Genomic DNA, 16,099 nt, shown 5'->3' with positions numbered 1-16,099 from the left:
GGGAGCCTGATGAGGGGCTGGATCCCAGGACCCCGGGATCATGACCTGAGCCGAAGGCAGACGCTTAACGACTGAGCCACCCAGGTGCCCCCCAAAATAATTATTTTAGATTGCATATAATTTTATATCATTGCTTCTGTTTGGGAGCAAGGGTATAAAATAATTTGTATGGAAACATTGCATTATTTGAAGTCAGTTGAGAATCTATTTCTCCAAAAATGCAGGTTTTCATTTTATTCAGTCTCTGTCCCTCCCCAATCTATAATAGACTTAAGAATTTTTCCAAATAAAAACGATTTTGTCTACTTTTAATATTCTGAAATTCTCGGATGCAATTTGCCTTTCAAACCATCTTAAGATCTTTAATAGGCTCTTGAGGCATTTTCTTAAATTATAATAAGCTGCCACCCCAAGCCAGATAGTTGAATGCTTCCTACCCATTCTGCCGAATTGTGGGTTACATATTATGCTATCCAGAAAAATTGCCAATTACTCTTATTCTCTCTTGCACATGGCGAGCTGTCTTCTACCCTGGTTCCCTGCTCCTATCACGCAAATGCAGCACCTCATTTTAGGGCTTATCTCATTTAAGCCTTACATAGGTTTTGTGAGAAAGAAGGTATTATTCCCATTCACAGATAGCACATAATTTTTGTTCTAATCAATATGCTGACCCGTTTTGTGGTTGTTTTCCAAATGAGATTAGACAGGAGCTGTTGGAGAGTCCAGGTAGTGGGTGCCTGGAGGGCAGGATCCATATGTGACTTATGCCTTTTTCCCTTGCATATACTAGGCATGTGCACCAGCTCATCTTTTACCAATTTCTTATTTAGCTTCTTTTGAATTATCTTCTCATTTTGTATGTTTTCCTGCCTTTCCTCATGTTGCAAGTTTTTTGGTTTAAGAAAGCCCTTCACTGTTGCATTTTGATGTTAGAACTGTAACCCTTATGGTCATAACAGGTGCAGAGATTTTTGTGAGCAGTAAGAAAAACTATGCTTAGGATCTTCAGTTAATGCTTATTTTTTTAATGTAGAGATCAGCTTAAAAGGATAAAGATGGGGAGAGTAAAGAACACAGATTTTCTGCATTAGTCAAAGACAGTAAACATTTTAGCTGCATTTAGCAAAATCTGTTTTAAGTGTTTATGGGAGGGTAGCAGACAACGTAATTTTTCTGCATTTGGCCAGCATCGTGTAGTGAATGGTCCGACGGATTCTCAGGGCAAAGGGTAGGAGCATAGAACCACCTGAACCATCTGTCCAGGCCCTCACTTCCTGTTTCCCCTCATTCATTCAGTGCGTGGACCTGAGCTGTAATGAGCTAAGCGAAGTCACTTTACCAGAAAACCTGCCTCCAAAACTACAAGAACTAGACCTGACTGGAAACCCCCGACTTGCCCTCGATCACAAAACCTTGGAACTTCTGAAGTAAGTATTTTGTGACGCTCGGCAGCCCCATCTGACAATGGGATTTATAACTTAGTGAAAACATTGAACAGAATATGAAGGACCCGTTGATTTATTAGCTGTATCTACACATGTTTGAGGTGATTTGTGAGCCTATAGTTCACCATCATGGAGGGCCAAAAACAATTTCAGATAGTTGGATACTCAGGTGTCCTGTCAGAAAGTTTTTGAGGAAGTATCCAGACAAAAAGAGAACAAGAATAATGAGTACAAAGAGGGAAAGAGGAAAGAAAGACAAGGGGAGAGCAATGACTAGCCAAGATGTAAACTGACATCTCAGTTACTGATAACATGGTGTGATGCTTAATGCAAATGTTATGAAAGGATTTTGAAAGAGATGCGTAATGTGGGGAAAATGCACAATGTGGAACTGAAGTCCAGATTATTTAAGCAAAAGTGGGAGTGGGGGGTAGTTAGATCCTGCTAAATTATCTTCTTGTTTGGGGAGAGAATTCTTTGATACGGTCTCATTCTTGATGTCGATAGAGAATTACAGGTTCACTGTGTAAAACATTAAAGGAAACCTCATTAGAAAAGATGTCTTTAAAAAATTTTCATCACAGACCTCTAAATGTCAAGAGAATTGAATTATGCTTCCCAATTGAATATTATATAGCCATTAAAAACAATGATGTAGAGTTACATTACTAACTCTAAAGATCTCTACATATGATGTTAAATGAGAATGTTGACAGAGAAATTTGTACGGTATGTTCCCACTTTTTTGCAAAATAAATATATGTGCATTGGGCGTGTACACCTGGAAAATGCCCACAAGGATATAAAACAGAATGTTACAATAGTGTTATTCTCTGGATAATAGGATTATGGATGGTCTTCATTACCTTCTTGAAACTTTTCTGAATTCTCGCAGAATTTTTTTGCAGCCGGTCTTAACTAAGTCTTGGACATGGATACACACTAGTCATTATGTATGCCATTTATGCTTAAACCCTGTTATACTGTCTACTGCTAAAAGTCGTATTCCATTATCTTAGAAAAAACTGAAAAGGAGAATTTTTTTAAAAAGAGTCGCATTAGTAGTCTATTAATATTATCCTAGGCTTTTAGTGCAAGCCAGAATTTGAACACCACTCAAGGTGATTCCTGGATAGAATTGGCCTAATTAGTGCCTGTTGGTTTTAGGTACTTAATTGATTTCAATATATAATTGAATAATACTGCTTAAGTAGAGTGTTGTAGGAAAGCCACAGGGGACCTAGACACTCTCCACCGTTAGTCAGTATGTGAAGCCTTGGCCCAAATCCCTCAGTCTGTACAGACCTTAGTTTTCTCACCTACGTGATGGGGAAGATGGCCTACATACTTGCTAAGGGACTTCTCAGAACTAAGAGTGCATGGATTATCAATATATATTTCATCTTTATACAGGTAAATTTTTGAGTATTACAAATATATGAAATTTTGTATTAAAAATATATCAAAATTAGTTAATAAATGGAAATAGCTGTTTGGAGAAAAAAGTTGAATTTGTACTACACACCAAAATACATTCCAGCTAAATTAGCGTTAACTATAAAATGAAATAATTTCTAAAAGTAAGAAAAAATCATATATGACTTTTTAGGCCAAAAAATGTAGACGGGGTGGGGGGGGTGGGAGGCAGGGATCACAAGAGGAGAAATCAATATATATAGATTGGTTTTGATATTTGTTATAAATATTTAAAAGTATGTTTTATACAGAAAAACTTGAAATATCTTTCCAGAAGTAATCAAGAGTAAATCTAAAAGGCAAATGACAAACTTCTTAAGAAGAAACACTGGCAAAAAAAACAAAAAACAAAAATAAAAGCATTAGTGTTCTTGATAGAAAATGTTCTTATAAGAAAAGTACTCAAACAGCAAACAAGCAAAGAACATTAACATTTCACAAAAGAAGTACAGATAGGTACATGAAACCATGATGTTCAATCTCAGTATATCAAGGAAATATTAAATATTTAAATAACATTTTCCTCCCTCACATTGGTGCTGCTGGAGTACTGTAAATTGACATAACTTTTCTTAAAAGCTATTGACTCTGTATCAAGCTTTTAAAAATATTCACATACTTAGACCAAGGTTTTCTATTTCTGTTTCTATTATTTCTAAAAAATAATCAGAAATGTGGTGCTCATTTTAGGCACAGAGGTAGTCATCAAGATATATCTAATTATCTTTAGGATGAACATAAAATGTCATGGGGAAATGTTCATGACGTAATTAGAAAATATGCAAAACCACATATATAGAATGACCCCACTATTATACATGTGTAAGAAAAATCTATCTATTCAAGTCTCTGCAGTGAACATGTTACTGAACTGGCCTGAGCAACTACAAAGAAACACATGTGTTCTCAGATTTTAAAAAGGTAACAATGAAATCGTAACACTTTTATGTTAAAGATGTTGCCTTCTGTTTAACAGCGGGAAGGCTATGGCTTCTTCCTAACTTGGGAGAGCTTCCGTATCTAATGTATTTCTTGTGCTTCTCGAGGCTTGGCCTGTTTATCGGGCATGTGGTGGCTCCTCTGTGTGAGCTCCAGCTCCCATGTTCTCCCAGACTCGTTTAAAGAGGTACAAGAGTCGACATTCAGGTCATTTCGGACCGCTTCTCAGCCACACTGTTCAGTTAGGCAGAGAGGGCGAAACCCCCACTTAACCAGAAGGGATTGGGAGGGGGTAGTTTAAGGATTACTTTTTCTTTAATTTCAGGCTAGGAAATGGAATTATTTCTTTGAAGGTTCTGTGTTCTATAAAAAGTATAAATGTCTTTAGAAATGAATTCTCTGGAATTCAGAAAGGCAGCGAAGATGTCATGAGAACCTTAGGTAGGCCTTAAGAAACGCTTCTCATTTGCTTACCATTGTGCAGGGATGAAATCTGGTGCCAGGTCATATGAATAGCAGATAATGGCAGACTGTCTTTTTAAATGCCTCTCTTTTATTGTTAGGATTGAAAACTTTGAAAAGAGGATATATAGCTCTGCTGTGAAATAAGGTATTAGTTTTATTTCAGGATTTTCTGTTGGCACTTTTCCAGTGTAGGATAAAGGGAAGAGTGAATGTTTGCTGGTAATTGAGAGTAGAAACTTTTCTTTCACGAAATATTTTTAAATTTCAAAGAAATTGCAATCATCTATTTCTAGAATCAAAGTGAATACAGTTAGGTATAGATTTACTTCTTAGAGTTGAAGGGTATTCAGTGTTTGTTGTATTTTGGAGTTAAATTCTTGGGGTCATGACAGAAGTGTCTGTGTTAAGAGATTATATGTAAGCTTTTTCTCTTGTAGAAGTCATAGAGGGGAAAAACTAGTGGCAATTTATAAGTAAGTAGGATTTATTTCACCGTGTGGTAGCCAGCCTTTTTAAAAAACTGTTTCACATCTGTAGGACTTCCTGTTTGGGGGCACTGAATACTTGTGTTTTTTAATAAACCCCATTCAAGAGTTTACACTTTCATTATTTGTCTTGGGTCCTGTTGGACCAGTTATGGCATGTGACAGCGAGGTGAGATGACTTGTCTCCCAGTTTAATTCACAGTGTTAATGTGTAATTTATTGAAATACTCCTCCTTTCATAATTTCATGTCTTAGCACGAATGGCTGCAAATGAGCAAAGAATTGGAAGCTTCAGGGATGACAAGTCCTCAGTATTTGTGAAATATTGTACGGGGTGATATGGGCAGAAATTGGATTTGAGGATGAATGTTGCAGAATTCTCTCAAATACAATATGATTGTGGATTAGGTTTCGTACTTTTCAAATCTGGGTGTTCAGCCCGTAAGAATACACCCAACATAATGATTTCTCATACTAAGGTTGAGAGCGGTCTTTTTCATGCCCAGGAGACAGCAGCCATCGAAGTGTGATGTGTAAAGGTCTCAAATCACCACCCTAGGATGTTGATAAAAACTAATTTTCATGCCCCTTTATTTTCACTTTGTTGAGTAGCTAGTTCTTGCTGATAAATATTTTAGACATGTTAAACAAATGGTAAGTACAGAGTGCTTAGCAGGTGTTTTTCATCTCTCAAATGAAGGTAGCATTTCACACATCTTTGACTTTAATGATTCCCATCCCTTTCTTTTCTCTTGTTAGTAATATCCGCTGTTTCAAGATTGATCAGCCTTCTGCAGGAGATGCATCTGGAGCCCCAGCTGTCTGGAGCCATGGATACACTGAAGCCTCAGGGGTGAAAAACAAGTGGGTGAAACTTTGGAGTGAGAAGCGCCTCCAGCCCGCCTCCCTTCTTTAGTGGGGAAGATGCTCAGTGCTAACACACACTTCCCTCGTGTCACATTGATCTGAGCAGGATTCCCTAAAGTGAGGCCACCTCAAGCCTTACGTTGAACAGTAAGCTGAGCCCTGCTTGGCATCACATACTCTTCTCTTTGTGAGAGATGTTGCTAGGATACAGTGTAACTGACACATTCAGTCTATGTGAGACTCCAGGGTATGGAGAAGGCCTAAGTATTGAAATGCATCCCTGCCCTTTGGAAAAGTCGGCCTTTGAAGCCTGTTTACCGAGCAAAACAGGGGATAGTATTGAAGGAGAAGTAGCCTTGATTGTCCATATTCAGTCACTTCTGTTATTGATTAGTGGTTCATGGAGCTGTTTCTTACAATCTTAAATTAGTTTGGCAGGGGGCGCCTGGGTGGCTTAGTCGGTTAAGCGGCCAGCTCTTGATTTCATCTCAGGTCATGATCTCCCAGTCCTGGGATTGAGCCCCACGTGGGGCTCTGTGCTCAGCGGGGAGTCTGCTTACGGATTTCTCCCCCTCTGCACCCGCCCCACCCCCCAGCTCACACACTCGCTTTCATGATACACTCTAAGATAAATGAATAAATCTTTAAAAAACAATAAATTAGGTTGGCAGGAGTTTCATGTTCATTCCCTGTGAGGTCAGCTGCTTGTCTTGCTGCCAGGACTTGTCCATCTCAATTTCAATTTCTTTTTCTTCCTTGTCTCAGGTGCAAATATTGATTTTCCTGAGAATTGTAATCAAGCTTTTCAGGCTTGCTTCTTATGAAGAGGTGCTAACCAGATTCCTTTCCAATTTTGCATTCCCAGCCATAATGTGTGAGAATTCTAGTTGCACATCCTTACCAGTGCTTCCTGTTATAAGGTGGTGGTGGCAGTTTTGGCCATTCTGATAGTGATAGCTCATTATGGGTTAATTTTGCTTTTCATGATGACTAATGATGCTGATCATCTTTCCATGCATTTATCATCCATCCATATATCTTTGGTGAGAATATATTCTTTCACATCAAATATGATTACTGAAGGTATTTTTGTAGATACCCTTTATCGTTAAGAAAATTCCCTTCTAATCATACTTTGCTAAAAGTTTTTGCCATAGGCTTTTTCTGCATTCAATTGAGATGACCATTTGTTTTCTTCCTTAGTCAGTTGGTGTGGTAAATTACATTGATTTTTGAATGTTGAATCAGCTTTGCATGCCCAGGATAAGTTCTACTTGGTCCCGATGTATTATCCTTTTCATATGCTGCTGGATTCAATTTGCTGGTAATTTGTTGCTCATGCCTATACTTTTCTTGTGATGTCTTTGGCTTTGATATCAGGGTAATGCTGGCCTCATTGTTGAGGACTGTTTCCTCTTCTTTAGTTTTCTTGAAAAGTTTGTACAGAATTGATATTTCTTCCTTAAAGGTTTGGTAGAATTTACCAATAAAAGCCATCTGGGCCTGGAATTTTCTTTGGTTTCTAACTACACATTGTTTCTTTGCTATGGGATTATCTATCTCTTCTAGAATGAACTTTGGTAATTTAAGTCTTTTAAGGAATTTATCCCTTTCGTCTAGTTTTCACGTTTGACAAACTTGTTCATATTATTATGCTTTAAAATCTGTAGGATCTGTAGTAATGGCTCTCCTTCCTGATATTGGTAATTTGTCTTTTTATACTGATCAGTTTGGTTTGAGGTTTATTAATTTTATTGATATTCTCAAAGAACCAGCTTTTGGTCTTGTTGATTTTTCCCTATTTGTTTTCTAGTTTGTTTTTCCCTATTTGTTTCTGTTATTTTCTTTCTGCTTGCTTTGTTTGTTTTGCTCTTTTCTAGTTTCTTGATTTGAGCTTAGAACATTAATATTGTAATATAAGCGTTTAGAGCTATACATTTCCTTCTAAGCAATTTCTCCAGTATGACTGGAGAATGTATTTTGAATGACTTGAATCCTTTAAATTTATTGAGACTTTTTGTGGCCTAGAATATTCTGGGTAAATATTCTCTGCATTTGGAAAAAATGAGTATGCTGTTGCTATTGGGGTAGGGTGTCAATTAGATGAAGTTGATGTTGAAGTCTTGAATATCTTACTGATTATCTACTTGACAGAGGCTGAGACTATAATAATGGGTTTGTTTCTCCTAGTTTTATCAGTTTTGCTTCATGTGTTTCAAAGTTGTCTTAAGTGTGTAAACATTTAAAATGAACTGAATATTCTTTGTTCTGTAATATACTTTGATCTTAATGTATCATCTTTAGTTTAGCATAGATCTTTTATCCTTTTACTTTTAACCTTTTTTTTTTTTTTTTAATCCAGTCTGACTTTGTCTTTTGGGGCAGTATTTAGACCACTTGTATATTTATTGAAATTGATATGGTTAGGTTTAAATCTGCCAGCTGTTTTCTATTTGTCTCATCTGTTCTTTATTTTCTTTTTCTTCATTCTTTTGTATTTATGATTCCATTTTATCTCCTTTATTCATTATTATGCCTTTAGGGTTCGTAGTATAACCTTTAATTACAGTTTACCTTCAAATAAGTTAATCTATCACTTCACATATAAGAACCTTACAGTGTGTATTTCCATTTCCCCTCTCCTGGTCTTTGCAGTATTCTCATGTTTTACTTATGTTATAAACCCCGAAATACATGGTTATAATTTTTAGTCATTTTCTAAAGCAGTGTTTCTCAACTTCAGTGCTATTGACATTTTGAGCCAGATAATATCGTTGGGCAGGGAGGGCGGCATTGTCCTATGCATTGGAGGGTGTTTGGCAGCATCCCTGGCCTCTCCCAACTGTGACAATCAAAAATGGGTCCTGCGGGTAAAATTGCCCCCATTGAGAACCACTGTTCGAAAATGATTTCTCAGATGAGTTTTATATTTACTCATCTATTTGTCATTTCTTGTACACCTCATTCTTTTATGTAGATCCAGATTTCCATCTGGTACTTTCTTCTGCTTCATGTATTCCTTTTATGTTTCTTATACTGCCAGTCTTTTGGTAGTAAGTTATTTGTGCATCTGAAAACATCTTCATTGCACCTTACCTTTTTGAAAGCAATTTTCACTGATTTGGAAATCCAGGTTGACAAGTTTTTTTTTTTACTATCAGTGCCTTAAAGATGTTGCTTCACTGTCTTCTGCATTGGTTGCTGTCCTTCGTGTCTTTGTTCCTCTTCCTACTCTCCCACCTTTATTCCTGATTTTCAGCAGTTTTTTCTTTTGCTTACTATTTGTTGAGCTTCTTGTATCTATAGGTTTATAGTTTTCATCAGATTTGAAATCTTTTCAGCCATTAAATTCTTCACAGGTTTTTCCTGTCTCTCCCCTCTTTTGAAGACTCCAGTTCCCTGTGTATTTGGCTGCTTGAGGTTGCCCTGGCACTCACTGATGCCCTGGCCTCTTATTTGTCTGCCTTTTTTTTTTTCCCCTCTGTGTTTAATTTTGGAGAGTGCATGGGCCACAGTTACTTGGAAACAACGTGGTTCTGCAAAGGCCTGGAGTGTCTGCAGGCCTCCAGAGCACACGCCCACCTCCACTGCTCTGCCTGCAGCCCAGAAACTTCCTCCAGGCAATAAGCTGGGCAAGCTTTATGCTTGCTCCCTGACCTGCACTTCTTATCAGCCAGTGTCTGAATACTATTGTTCCATAGGTGGTTTTTTTTCCCCTGCCTTTTTAAGTTGTTTGGGGGAGGGGGGGGAAATAACATACAAAAGGTCCCAGTGTTTCAGTTGTTACTCCATTTTTGCCCAACCTTAATGTTTATGAATGAATATGGACATACAGATTCAGAATCTTTTATTATTTCCCATACCTCCTATTCTATCTCTTTCTCTGCCATTTAAAAATCAAATCAGAAGATGGGGGGGTGGGGCATATGTCAAGTATCAGTGTTAATCAGACTGATTTGCTTTACAGAATTTAGCCGGGATGAGTTTACCTTAGTTTGTTCTTCCCCCATCTGAGGTCATGAAGGAAGAGACAAGACTGTTAAAAGTGTGGGGCTGGGCAAGGAAAGATGAGCAGACTCGATACACTTCACTCTTGCCTCGCAGGTTGTGTGTCGCGGCCCTGTCTGTGAACAACTTCTGTGACAGCCGGGAGGCCCTGTACGGGGTGTTTGACGGAGACCGTAACGTGGAGGTACCCTACCTCCTCCAGTGCACTATGAGTGACATTTTGGCCGAAGAGCTGCAGAAAACAAAAAACGAAGAAGAATACATGGTTAATACGTTCATTGTTATGCAAAGGTAAAACTTCCAGTCCCTGCTCTGTGTTTTCTTGCTCTTCTTTGAGTGTTTGCCGGATAGTCTCAAAGCACTGCTGTGGCATGTGGGTGTGCAAGAGGCGTTCAGGTGAGCTGGTTTTGCGTAAGTAGCAGGGATGGACCATGTCCCCTTGAGACATACTGGCGTTCAGACAACTTTGTAGGAGGCCGAGTCAATGACAAATTTAGTGTAGAGCTTTTGGTCACTGTAGAAACTGTGTTTGTAACTCTTAGGCATGAATGTTACAAGCATTCCCTCCTTCAAAGAATTGCTCCTCCTTATGTCACTTGAATGGCTTTGTAGGGTGTAAAGGAATGGTCTATTCATACTGTACTGCAAACACTCCCGTGGGCCCAGGAACCAGGGAGTGTGCTAAAGGTCATGAGAACAACGATGAGCTCTCCTTTTTCTCTGCCAGATACTCTGCCAGAGGAAGTAGCTTTGTAAGAGGGGTAGAAAAAGTACCTGCTAAGGAGTGCCAGTTTTAAAGTTACCCTCAGTCATAGATAGCTCCTCTTGAAGAGCTCGGTAGAGACAGCTACAAGGAGGTTCTTTGCTTCTAGACTCCCCTCTTTCAGATGCTAGTGGGCACATACCATTAGCAATTAAATACGGATAGGTAATATTTAGTGAGCCCTTAATATGTACCAGTCATTGTTCTAAATACCCCACATGCCGTACAGTAACATTAACTATCTCACTGGGTAAAATGTACTTACTTTACTGATGAGAAACTGAGGTACAGAGAAGTAAAACAAATCTCTCTTAAGAGCTAGTAGATGGTGCAGCCAGAATTTGACCTGGGGCAGTAAGGCTCCAGAGAATGTTCCAACAACCAGCCACATCTATCTACTTTTCTGTTTTTATCACCATCGTATCCTAGGGAAAAAAGCAAACACATATCATCAGATGCACAAACATGTGCACACCCTCCCCCCAAAGAGGTCTACTTTTTATAGACACATGAGCACTCAAACTCTGTTTCCCAGCTGCTCCGTTCCCCAGGTACCAAGCAGTTGCTGGCTTTGCTCAGAGGAATCATTGTGCCTGGAAAGAGAGCAAGCAGGGCTTCCCTGGTCGGGCCTCCAGCCCTGTCTGGTCAGGGATGGCCACAGGTCTGCACTTACAGACCCAAGTTGTTGACCCATCTCCAGGGCCATTTGTATGCCCCTTATTTTCCCTGTTAAGATGACATGGGATCTGGAGTGATCTTTTCAGCCTTTGGAGGAACGGTCTTCTTGTGCCTGACATCCTAACTTACTCAAGTAGGCAGCCCTGGTTTCCATTGCTGGTCCTGCTGCTCGCCTAACCTAGAGCATTGATAGGAGCTGACAGGACCTGCAGGTCTGTCCTGGTAAACAGAGGAGTCTGTCTCAGCCTTCTTGCTTCAGCACCACTCAGGATCAGCAGGGCCCTGGGAGGCTTGTGGTAGGAGTTCTTGGCTCCTTTTGTCAGAACTTGTGCTTTGTGTACTCCGTCTGTAGAGTAGGGGTCATGAATAAAAGGGGTATATCACCAGCACTTTGGAGCTTGAGTACCAGAATGTCCTTCCTGTGAATATTCTAGAATAGGTAACATGGTATAGAAAGTCTTCCCCACATAAGGCAAGAGCATCAATGGTCCAGAAATTAAAGGCTCATTCATACCAGCAAACATCCTTACAAAGGAGAAGAGGGTTGGGGGGCCAGGTCATGTTGAAGTGCATATGTCTGTGTGTGGAGTACAGTTACACGTGTTGAAATGCTCCCTCGGTCCCCTGGCGGGGGCAGGGGGGATTTAGAGGTGGACGGGGAGAGAAGTAGTCATTCCCCTTCTGTCCTAGGAGCGTCATGATGAGGGAGCAGCAGGCAAGGGCTCCTTGGGTGGTAAAGGGACATTCCCCCAGCTGGGCGCAGACTCCACACATGGGCCCTCCTCCTTGGAGAAGTCGAGCTTGCTTTGGTGAGAGAGGCCGAGTGGAACCCCTGGGCTCCGTTTTTCCTCCTAGCCCTCCTGTTGAGTTAGCCAAGCTGACACGTGCCCGGTCGCATCTGGGTTTTACCCCTCTTTGGGTTCCAGGAAACTTGGCACGGCCGGGCAGAAGCTTGGAGGCGCTGCTGTGCTCTGTCATATCAAGCATGACCCCATGGACCCAGGAGGATCCTTCACCTTGACCTCTGCTAATGTGGGCAAGTGCCAAACGGTTCTCTGTCGGAACGGGAAGCCGTTGCCTCTGTCCAGATCGTACGTCATGAGCTGCGAAGAGGAGCGGAAGAGAATTAAACAGCACAAGGCCATTATCACCGAGGTGAGGAGGGCACGGTTTTCCTCGGGGTGGCGGGGAGGTTGGGGCCGGGGTCATGGCAGAAACCAGCAACAGTCCAAGTCTGCAAGGTCACAAAGCAAATCCTCTGTACGAGCGGTCTGAAGACCGCACCTATAGGATAAAAAAATACTTCTCCAGGGCCTCCGTGTGTCAGAGGCTCCGCCCAGTGCTTCATGGCCTTAGCTCAGCTGATGCTCACAAGCCCCTCCGGGAAGCAGGGGGTTCGGGGCCTGAGGGGGCCACCCCGGAGGTCACAGTGCTGGTTCTGGTCCTCGGGAACGTAGCCATCCTGTCTTCCGAGGTCCGTGGGTCAGTGTAAATTTGGTACTTCGCTCCTGTTCCCGTTTGAGTCAGGCAGGGAGTGGTTTTTTCCACCCGGGGTTCTTCGCACCCCCGGCCCCGCGGGCACACTTGGTCTTCACGGCTGGGTGGAGAGGGCTCTGGGCACGTAGCAGGTACGGGTGCTGCTCCCCGTCCTCCAGTGCACAGGACGGCGCCCACCACAAAGGACTGCGTGGCCCCGGATGGCACTGCTGGGGAACCCCGGAGTGAGGCTCCGTCCCGGGACAGTAGGCGGTGCTCCCTCAAGCTGGGCCCTCGGGCGCTGCTCCGCTCTCCGGCTCCCCACAGGACGCCGGGCCCGCCCCGAGGGCGCGGCTGCAGGGAGTCCGGCCCCTCCCACGTGCCTTAATGCCCATCCGGGCCCCCTCCCCTTCCAGGACGGCAAGGTGAACGGAGTGACGGAGTCCACGCGCATCCTGGGCTACACCTTCCTCCACCCCAGCGTGGTGCCGCGGCCCCACGTGCAGTCCGTGCCCCTGACCCCCCAGGACGAGTTCTTCCTCCTGGGCAGCAAGGGCCTGTGGGACAGCCTGTCGCCCGAGGAGGCGGTGGCGGCCGTGCGCCCCGTGCCCGACGCCCTGGCCGCCGCCAAGAAGCTGTGCACGCTGGCGCAGAGCTACGGCTGCCACGACAGCCTGAGCGCCGTGGTGGTGCAGCTCAGCGTCCCCGAGGACAGCTTCTGCTGCTGCGAGCTGGGCGCGGGGGGCGCGGGGGGCGCCGGCCCGCCGCCCAGCCCCGGCCCCTTCCCGCCGCCCGGCAGCGCGGGGCTCAGGGAGCGGCCGGCCGACGCGCCGGGCGTGCCGTCCTCCAGCAGCGGCCTGGCGTCCGAGATGAGCAGCGAGCTGTCCACGTCCGAGATGAGCAGCGAGGTGGGCTCCACGGCCTCGGACGAGCCGCCGGCCGGCGCCCTGGCCGAGAGCAGCCCCGCGTGCGCCAGCGAGCCGCGCTGCGCGCTGCACCCCGTGGGCGCGGCCCACCCCTTCCAGCGCCAGCTGTCCAGCGCCACCTTCTCCAGCGCCCTCTCCGACAACGGCCTGGACAGCGACGACGAGGCGCCCATCGCCGGCGTCTTCAGCAACGGCAGCCGCGTGGAGGTGGAAGTGGACATCCACTGCGGCCGCGCCAAGGACAAGGAGCCGCAGCGCCTGCCGCCCGCGCCGGCCGACGCCAGCGACGAGGGCATCGTCGTCAGCGCCAACGAGGACGAGCCGGGGCCGCCGCGGAGGGCGGACGGGCCGGCCGCGGGGACCACCGGGCGGCGCCGCGCCAACGGCTCCGTGGCGCCGCAGGAAAGGAGCCACAACGTGATCGAGGTGGCGGCCGACGCGCCGCTCCGAAAGCCCGGGGGCTACTTCGCGGCGCCGGCCCAGCCGGACCCCGACGATCAGTTCATCATCCCCCCGGAGCTGGAGGAGGAGGTCAAGGAGATGATGAAGCGGCAGCCGCCGCCGCCGGGCCCGGGGGACCCGCTGCCGGACTACTGTGACACGCCACTCTGACGCGCCTGGGCGCTAGTTCCCAAATAAACCAACCGAGAAAGACGGAGTCGCAAGAGTCTCCCAGGCTCACGTTAAACCAGGGGTTCACTCCACGCCCTCCCACGTCCGCACCTGTCCTTGCACCTCGTCCGTAGGTTCTCCTCCTGTCGTTTGTTTTTTTAATCATTACCACTCTTCTAGTGATGCTCTACCAATATGATTTAAATTTGTTAACCTCTCCCCTAACATATCAGATGTGTAAAGACAAAGAACAAAAGGTTTAATATATTACAGAGAAACGGTTAATGTAATATTTTTTAAAATGGCTTTTTGTTGTTTTGTTCGGAAGGCAGGGCGGGTTGCCAGTGCTAAATGATTTTAATAATATTGTAATTCTGTATTTCTGGGGGGGGGGGGGGGGTTTTTTTTTTTTGTCTTGAAAATGATAGACATTTGTAGAATATGGAGACTAACTCCTAGGAGTTGCTTTACTCTGTCAGGTGACTTGAGTCACTGGGATTCACTAATTTTCTCTGAGAGAACAGTTGATTGAGAAATTTCTATTGTAAATAGCTCAGTGTTGTATAGTGACGCTTCAGATGTTTTGTAGTTTTGGCCTAAGGACACAGCCTAAACAACGGACTTTTCTCCTCCTCCTCCTCCTCCCCCTCGGATGAGCCTTCCCCCCACCTCACCCCACCTGAGCTCATTCAGTGTGGAGGCTGAGCAGCGAAAGAGCACTTCTGTTCAGATAAGGGGGAGCTTAGGCCGCTAGAAAGGAACCTGCACCCAAGGGGCCTCTGACCCTTTTTCCTTCCTCTCCTGCCCCCACCCAGCCTCTTGACTTTTGCAGACACTTTCTGTGTTCCTTATTGCTGCCACAGTCAGCATGATTGTATAGCGTTCAGTTAGATCATTTACATACCAAGAGCTATATTAAAGCAGAATGCACAAATGAACATGTCAATTTTTGTTATAATAAATATAAAATTTACAAGTATTGGACCCATTTGCTTTTGTCCCAGGTGTGTCTACAGGATCACACCCAGCTTGGGTTTGGAATGAATGGATGTAACTTTGGGGCAGATATTTCTGCCCTTTTTTTTTTTAAAGGGAAAACACCCAACAGGTTAACCAACCTTGAATGAGCTACTGAAATTGACCCTATGCAGAGCTGGTCTTAAAGCCTTTCTATTTCTTGTCATGATCATGCAGGGATGGACAGACAGAGGTTATATAGAGGCGATCCCTGGGAAACTCCTCCCACAAAGCCTAGTTCTTTCCAGTTCTCTCAGGGGCCCCTTGAGCCACATGAACAGGTTACTAGACCTTTTATGTGAACAGTGAAAGCCAGGAGCTGGCTGCCCACCTCCCCACCACCAGCAGACATAACGTTAGCACAGTGGAGTCCACCAGGAAATCCAATATTGCAAGCTGACTTACTAGCTTTTGCAGACTCCAGCACCCCCCTTCACCCCAACCCTGCATCTCGTGAAGGCAGACCTGTCTTCCTTTTCGGGCCTGCCCTCCAGTGGGCCCTGGCTAGCTCAGTGCCGGGACCGGGCAAGTAGTATTTCTCCACGTGTAGACTCAGTGATGGACTGTCTGCTCTTTTGCTGGGGGGCCAGATCAGTGGACCAGGCTTGTCTTGGTAACGTCCATGCCTCCTTCTGGGTCTGGCTACTGGTATACATGCTCTTTGAAAACCACCAAGACCACAGAAGGATGAACTCAGCCCAGTAAGAGACCCAGGCACCAACGGACGAGACGGCCCAAGCCTACGCAGAGTGCTGTGCTCGGGCCAGGAAGCAAAACCAGCTCAGGCTCCCACGCCCAGCCCCAGCCACCAGCAGCCTGCCTTCCTCCGCCTTTGCCCCGCTCCACGTGGATCAGAGCACACTTGGGAAGCTCTGGGATTGCACAGGGGTGCCTTACTTCACTTCTGCTCATCAAGGTGGCAGCTGATACTACAGGTAG

General features: G+C 44.6%; 1 protein-coding gene across 1 annotated transcript in view; it reads left to right on the top strand.

The window, feature by feature from the left end:
- Positions 1-15,103, top strand: part of PHLPP1 (PH domain and leucine rich repeat protein phosphatase 1) — a gene marked incomplete at its 5' end in the record, with an annotated part of 217,907 nt that extends 202,804 nt beyond the window's left edge. The window contains 5 exons of the mRNA XM_034996268.1: positions 1,300-1,430; positions 5,573-5,677; positions 9,785-9,979; positions 12,056-12,284; positions 13,022-15,103. Of these exons, the coding sequence (XP_034852159.1) occupies positions 1,300-1,430; positions 5,573-5,677; positions 9,785-9,979; positions 12,056-12,284; positions 13,022-14,143 (1,782 nt within the window). The remainder of the gene's footprint in view (positions 1-1,299; positions 1,431-5,572; positions 5,678-9,784; positions 9,980-12,055; positions 12,285-13,021) is intronic.
- Positions 15,104-16,099: the final 996 nt, after the last annotated feature.

Source organism: Mirounga leonina, unplaced genomic scaffold, assembly GCF_011800145.1.
Source record: "Mirounga leonina isolate KUSES-001 unplaced genomic scaffold, KU_Mleo_1.0 Mir_93, whole genome shotgun sequence".
Lineage (NCBI taxonomy): Eukaryota > Metazoa > Chordata > Mammalia > Carnivora > Phocidae > Mirounga > Mirounga leonina.
Note: the sequence above shows the minus strand (reverse complement) of the source record. Positions and strands in the feature narration are given on the sequence as shown.